The sequence below is a fragment of the Anser cygnoides genome, chromosome 3, assembly GCF_040182565.1.
Source record: "Anser cygnoides isolate HZ-2024a breed goose chromosome 3, Taihu_goose_T2T_genome, whole genome shotgun sequence".
Taxonomy (NCBI): Eukaryota; Metazoa; Chordata; class Aves; order Anseriformes; family Anatidae; genus Anser; species Anser cygnoides.
Genome location: NC_089875.1, coordinates 121,800,529 through 121,807,082, shown reverse-complemented (window position 1 = coordinate 121,807,082; position 6,554 = coordinate 121,800,529). Strand labels below are relative to the sequence as shown.

Below are 6,554 nucleotides of genomic sequence, written 5' to 3'. Positions count from 1 at the left end.
CCCCCCCCCCCATTTTCCCCTTGTCCTGGGCTGGGCTCCGGGGGCTGTTTACTGCTGCCCCCCCCAGTGTCCCCCCTTGTTTCCCACCCCCCCCCGGTCCCGGTTGTCACCCAGAGGGGACCCCCACGAGCAGCCCCTGCAGTGCGGGGGGGGGCCGCTGGTGCCTCCAAGGCCAGGGTTGGGGGGGGTGGGGGGGCTCCTCGGGTGCACCTCGGGGACCCCCATAATGCCCACCCCCTGGGAAGCCCCCCCGGCAGCACCAGGGATGCTCTGCGGGACCCCAGCTCCCAGCCCCAGTTCAGCACCACCCCCGACCCCACACTTGATGGGGGGGGGGTCTTATTTTTTTTGGGGGGGGGGGCATGTCCCTGGGGGGTCTTTTGGGGGGGGCATGCCCCTAGGCTGGCCTGGGGGGGGGGGCTGCGTGGGGCCGTGCCTCAGTTTCCCCCGTGTGTGTAGGGGGGTGCAGGGTGCGGGGGGGGGCGCAGGGTGCTGGGGGGGGGGGGTCGCCCCCTTGCCGGACGAGGGGTTTGGGGGGGGGGGGGGGTCGGGGGGGGTCGTCCCCAGGGCTGGGGGGCGCGGGGGGGCGTCGGGGCGCGGCTCACCGACGGGGGGGGGGGGGGGGGGGGGGGGGGGGGGGGGGGGGGGCCGGGCAGGGCCAGGCGGTTCCAGAAAGCTCCGGGGCCGGGAGCGGGGCGGACCCGCAGCGCCTCGGGCGGATAAAAGGGGGCGGATAAAGGGGGCGGGCGGCCCGGCTCGGCGGGGAGGCACGGCACGGAGAGCGGGTACCGTCCTTCCCTTCCCTTCCCTTCCCTTCCCTTCCCTTCCCTTCCCTTCCCTTCCCTTCCTTCCTTCCCTTCCTTCCTTCCTTCCTTCCCTTCCCTTCCTTCCTTCCTTCCTTCCTTCCCTTCCTTCCTTCCCTTCCTTCCCTTCCCTTCCCTTCCTTCCTTCCTTCCTTCCTTCCTTCCCTTCCTTCCTTCCCTTCCTTCCTTCCTTCCCTTCCCTTCCTTCCTTCCTTCCTTCCCTTCCTTCCCTTCCCTTCCTTCCCTTCCTTCCCTTCCCTTCCTTCCTTCCCTTCCTTCCTTCCTTCCTTCCTTCCTTCCCTTCCCTTCCCTTCCTTCCTTCCCTTCCTTCCTTCCTTCCCTTCCCTTCCCTTCCTTCCCTTCCTTCCCTTCCCTTCCTTCCTTCCCTTCCTTCCCTTCCCTTCCCTTCCTTCCCTTCCTTCCTTCCCTTCCTTCCCTTCCCTTCCTTCCCTTCCCTTCCTTCCTTCCCTTCCTTCCCTTCCCTTCCTTCCTTCCCTTCCCTTCCCTTCCCTTCCCTTCCCTTCCCTTCCCTTCCCTTCCCTTCCCTTCCCTTCCCTTCCCTTCCCTTCCCTTCCCTTCCCTTCCCTATTATATGGGGGGGGGCAGCAGGTATTTGGGGTCAGCAATATTTTTTTTTTGGGGGGGGCTCAGGAGCCACGCACAACCCCTTTTATTTAATTTTAATTTTTTTTTTTTTTTTTGGGGGGGGGGCTGGCAATCCCACTGGAACCATCCCGGGTGGGGGGGTCGCAGCCCCCTGCCCCACACCGTATGGGGGGGGGGGGGGGCTCAGCATCACCCCCCAGCTTCACCCCCAGCAGCCCCCAGACCCCTGGGGGTGCCCCCCCAACCTGTTTTTTTTTTTTTGGGGGGGGGGAACGTGTGAATGGGGGGGGGAGAAAAAGGCCCCCCCAGGGCGGGGGGGGGGGGAGTCACCACCTTGGCCACCAGCCCCAGCTGGCCCCGAGCCTGGGGCTTGTCCCATGGGCTGCAGCCCCCCCCTGTGGACCCCCCGTTGGGTTGGGGGGTGGGGGGGGGGCTCCCCGTGGGAATAGGGTGCCCCCCCCGTGGGAACGCCGCAGCAGCTCCCCGGCTTGGTGCCGTGCCCGTGGCCGGGTGCCCGCTGCTGACTCACGGCCCCGTGCCCGGGGGGGCCGCATCCTGCTCCGAGCCCCCCCCCCCCCAGCACCCTCTGCTTGCGCAGGGCCGGGACCATGGCACCGCTGCTGCTGCTGCTCGGCCTCCTGCTCGCCTGCGGGGGGGCAGGCCCTCGTCCCCCCAGCGAGCTGAAGCGTAAGTGGGGGCTGGGGGGGTTGGGGGGGGGGGGCACGGGTTGGTGGTTTTTTTTTGGGGGGGGGGGGTCCCGGAGGTTGTGGGGGGGGGTGGGGGTGCTGGGCTTAGTGGGATGGGATGGGGTGGGGGGGTGGGATGGGGCTCGGTGTTTTGGGGGGGGGGGGCTGGATGGGGCTCAGCATCCTGCCGGGGGGGGGCTGGATGGGGCTCAGCATCCTGGGGGGGGGGCTGGATGGGGCTCAGCGTCCTCTTGGGGGGCAGGATGGGGCTCAGCATCCTCTTGGGGAGGCGGGATGGGGCTCAGCGTTCTCCTAGAGGGGGCTGGATGGGGCTCAGTGTCCGGGGGGGGCTGGTTGGAGCTCATTTTCTCCTGGGGGGTCTGGATGGGGCTCAGCGTCCTCTTGGGGGGGGCAGGATGGGGCTCAGCATCCTCCTGGGGGGCGAGATGGGGCTCAGCATCGTCCTAAGGGGTCTGGATGGGGCTCAGCATCCTCTTGGGGGGGCAGCATGGTGCTCAGCGTCCTCCTAGGGGGGGCAGGATGGTGCTTAGCTTCCTCCCGGGGGGGGCTGGATGGGGCTCAGCGTCCTGCTGGGGGGCTCAGCACCCTGAGGGTCAGTGGGGGTGGCCAGATGGGCTCACAAGGCTGCTGCGGGGGGACGGGGGTACGGGGCCGGGGGGCTGCCCAACTCCAAACCCCATCCGCGGAGGGCACAGGGAGGTGCCGAGCCCGGGCGTGAATTTTGGGCCAATTTTCTCCGTTTCACTGAGCTCAAATTCGGGCGAGCAAACGGGACAAACATTTGCGTGCCCTGGGAGGGTGGTTTTTTTTTGGGGGGGGGAGGGGGCACAACCATCCCGGGGTGCTCATCATCCCCCCCCCCCCCCAAAGAGCTGTCGGCGGCCGGCAGCAAGTACATCGACACGGAGGTGGAGAACGCCATCAGCGGGGTGAAGCAGATGAAGGCGCTGATGGAGCGGAGCAGCAAGGAGCACCAGGCCCTGCTGCACACCCTGGAGGAGACCAAGAGGAGGAAGGAGGTGGGCGAGGAGGAGCAGGAGGAGGAGGACGAGGAGGAGGAGGAGGAGGAAGGGGGCTGGGGGGGGGCGGTCACGGCGCAGCCCCGGGGCGCGCAGGACGGTGCTGGGTGCCTTGCAGGAGGCGGTGCAGCTGGCGCAGGAGAAGGAGAAGGAGCTGGCGGAGAGGCAGGAGGTGTGCAACGAGACGATGCTGTCGCTCTGGGAGCAGTGCAAGCCCTGCCTCAAGCACACCTGCATGCGCTTCTACTCCAGGACGTGCCACAGCGGCTCGGGGCTGGTGGGGAGGCAGGTGAGCGGGACGGGCAGCACCCCCGGGAGGGGGGTTTGGGGATCGGGGGGTCCTGCCCTGATCCTGATCCCCCCTCCTGGCAGCTGGAGGAGTTCCTCAACCGCTCCTCGCCCTTCTCCATCTGGGTGAACGGCGAGCGCGTGGACGAGCTGCTGGAGCGGGAGCAGCGGCAGGAGAGGCAGCGGGAGGAGCTGGAGGAGCGCTTCGGGCTGCTGGAGGACGGCGTGGACGACATCTTCCAGGACAGCACGAGGGTCTACGGCCGCCTGGCCCCCTTTTTCCAACCGCCCTTCGGGGGTTTCCGCGAGGCTTTCCTGCCCCCCCCCGCCGTGCACCGCGTCCGCACGCCGGCGCGCGGTGAGAGGCTGGCGAGGGAGCTGCACCCCTTCGGCCGGCACCCGGCCCGCGGCTTCCACCACCTCTTCCAGCCGCTCTTTGAGCTGACGCAGCGCATGCTGGACGGCGTGCCGGGGAGCTGGGAGCACCCCCTGGCAGGATTCGGCCCAGGTAGGAGCTCTGGGGCACGGCGGCCGCGCGTCCCGGCAGCCCTCGTCAACGTGGGTTGGGTTTGGGGATGAGCTCAACCCTGCTACGAGACACCGGAGAATCCACAGGGGAGCCCGAGAGTCGCGGGCTCTGCTCTTCGCAGACCTGGGCTGGGTTTTTTGGGGTGTGTTTTTTTTTTTTTTTCCCCATGTTTTTGCCTGGGGGCCGGCTGCCAGGGGAAGGGAAGGTGTTGGTTTTGGGCGCGTTCCCCGGCGGCTGCACCCGCGCCGTCGCCTCCGGCTCCGCGTGGGGCGGCTGGGACAGGGGCTGTGTCGCAACAGGGGCTGGCACGGAGCGCTCCGGCCTGAAAAACACGACTCGTGTTTTGGGGCCAGGAAATGTTTTTCTGTGAAGTCAAGCTTCCGTGGAAAAAATACAAAACACTCAAGCGTTGCACAAGCGTCCTGCGGCGCGGGCTGGGCTCGTCCGCCCCAGCCTGGGCACGGGGAGCGCGTCCCCGTCCCCATCCCCGTGGCTCTGCCGCGGGTGCTCCCCTCGAGGCGGCGGCATTTTGGGGTCCCTGACGCTGTCCCCGGCTCCCCGCAGAGTCCCGAAACTCGAGCAACGAGCGCATGGTGTGCCGCGAGATCCGGCGCAACTCGGCCGGCTGCCTGCGGCTGCGCGACGAGTGCGAGAAGTGCCGCGAGATCCTGGCCGTGGGTGAGTTTTTGGGGAGGGGGTGGGGGGACGCACACAGAGCCCGTGCGAGGGCTTTTGGGGGTGAGGAGGGGTGAGGAGGGGGGGGAGAGGAGGCTCCACGAAAGGGATGGGGGCGCTGAGGGTGCTGCGCGCCCCGCAGACTGCTCGCAGGCGGACCCCGCGGGGGAGCGCTGCGGGAGCAGTTCGAGGACGCCCTGCGCCTGGCCGAGCGCTTCACCCGCCGCTACGACGAGCTCCTGGGCGCCTTCCAGGCCGAGCTGCTCAACACCAGCAGCCTCCTGCAGCAGCTCGAGCGCCAGTTCGGCTGGGTCTCGCGCCTCGCCAACCTCACCCAGGGCTCCGACGGCTTCCTGCAGGTCACCACGGTGCGTCCCGTCCCGTCCCGTCCCGTCCCCCCCCCTTTCCATCCCTCCTCTTCCCACCCCGCGGACGGCGGAAAGTGGGTCAGGGGGGAGAAAGAGGCGATTGTGCGCTGCTGCCGCCCGGCGCACAATAGTGCCCGCGGGGCCGGCTGCCAGATAAGGGGGGGGAGGCACGGAGGGGCTCAGCTCCCCCCCCCTGTCCCCCCACCCCAAAGGTGTTCTCCAAGGCCCCCAACCCCGCGGACCCGTCGGCGCCCGCTGACACGCAGGTGACGGTGCAGCTCTTCGACGGGGAGCCGCTGTCGCTCACCGTGCCCGGGGCCATCCCCTGGGACGACCCGCGCTTCATGGAGACCGTGGCCGAGCAGGCGCTGCGGCACTACAAGCAGAACGCCGTGTGAGTGCTGCCGGGGGGCCGGGGACGCGTCCCGGGGCTGGAACCCATCCGGGCAGGGCAGCCCCCCATGGGGGACATGCGGCTGGGGGGCTGCAGGGGGTTTGAGCCATGTTGGGGGTGAGCCTAAAGCCCCAAACCCCACAGTTGGGGCGATCCTAAAGCAGGAACCCCACAGTTGGGGCGATCCTAAAGCAGGAACCCCCACATTGGGGGTGATCCTAAAGCCCAAACACCATGTTGGTGGCGATCCTAAAGCTCACCCACCCACTTGGGGGCCATCCTAGAGCCCGAAGCCCCCCCATCGGGGGCCATCCTAAAGCAGGGAACCCCACATTGGGGGCGATCCTAAAGCCCAAAACCAGTTGGGGGCGATCCTAAAGCCCGAACCCCCCACGTTTGGGGTGATCCTAAAGCCCGAAACCAAGTCGGGGGTGATCCTAAAGCCCAAACCCCATGTCAGGGTGTGATCTTAAAGCAGGAACCCCCACGATTGGGGCGATCCTAAAGCCCAAAACCATGTCAGGGGCAATCCTAAAGCCCCAAACCCCCCTCGGGGGCCCTCCTGAAGCAGGGAACCCCACCTTTGGGGCAATCCTAAAGCAGGGAACCCCACACTGGGGGCGATGCTGGGCTCACCCCCCCCTCCTGTCCTTCCTCCGGCAGGGAGTAGCCGCCCCGCTGCCGCAGCAGCCCCGCGCGGGGGCTCAGCCCCTCCTGCCCCCCCCTACCCGTGGGTGAAACACCGTCGGCACCGTTCCTGCTGCTGGGCCCCCAGGGTCCGGGACAGAAAATAAAAGGTAGAGTTCCCCCCCCTCGGCTGGCTGAGCTCTCCTGGGCCTTTTTGGGACGCGCCCCGGCACAAATAAACCTCGCAAAAAGCAGCTGTGTGCGCCTGGAGGGGGGGCCGGGGGGTGCGAAATATGGGGAACCCACCCTGAGGGGGCTCGATGACGCTTCCCATCCCCTGCACGGGGCACGGACGCGGCCCCAAAGCCAGCAGGGGGGGGAGCTGAGCTGATATGGGGGCCCCATGAAGGACCCCAAAGCTCGCCGTCGATGGACGAGGACCCGAATCCTGCTATGGGGGGGGGGACACATGGGGACAGGGCCCCCAGGGTAAAGGAGACCCTTGGCCCACCCGTGCAAGGGACAGACGCCGTCCTCC

At 68.1% G+C, this 6,554-nt stretch overlaps 1 protein-coding gene across 1 annotated transcript; it reads left to right on the top strand.

Moving 5' to 3' along the window:
• The first annotated feature begins 633 nt into the window (after positions 1-633).
• Positions 634-6,270, top strand: CLU (clusterin). Its single transcript, XM_066995180.1, is given in 10 exon segments — positions 634-785; positions 2,008-2,096; positions 2,987-3,135; positions 3,254-3,424; positions 3,508-3,931; positions 4,517-4,630; positions 4,770-4,790; positions 4,793-4,995; positions 5,208-5,389; positions 6,053-6,270. Coding segments are annotated over 9 exon segments (1,350 nt in total). The 5' UTR covers positions 634-785; positions 2,008-2,017; the 3' UTR covers positions 6,060-6,270.
• The last annotated feature ends 284 nt before the right edge of the window (positions 6,271-6,554 follow it).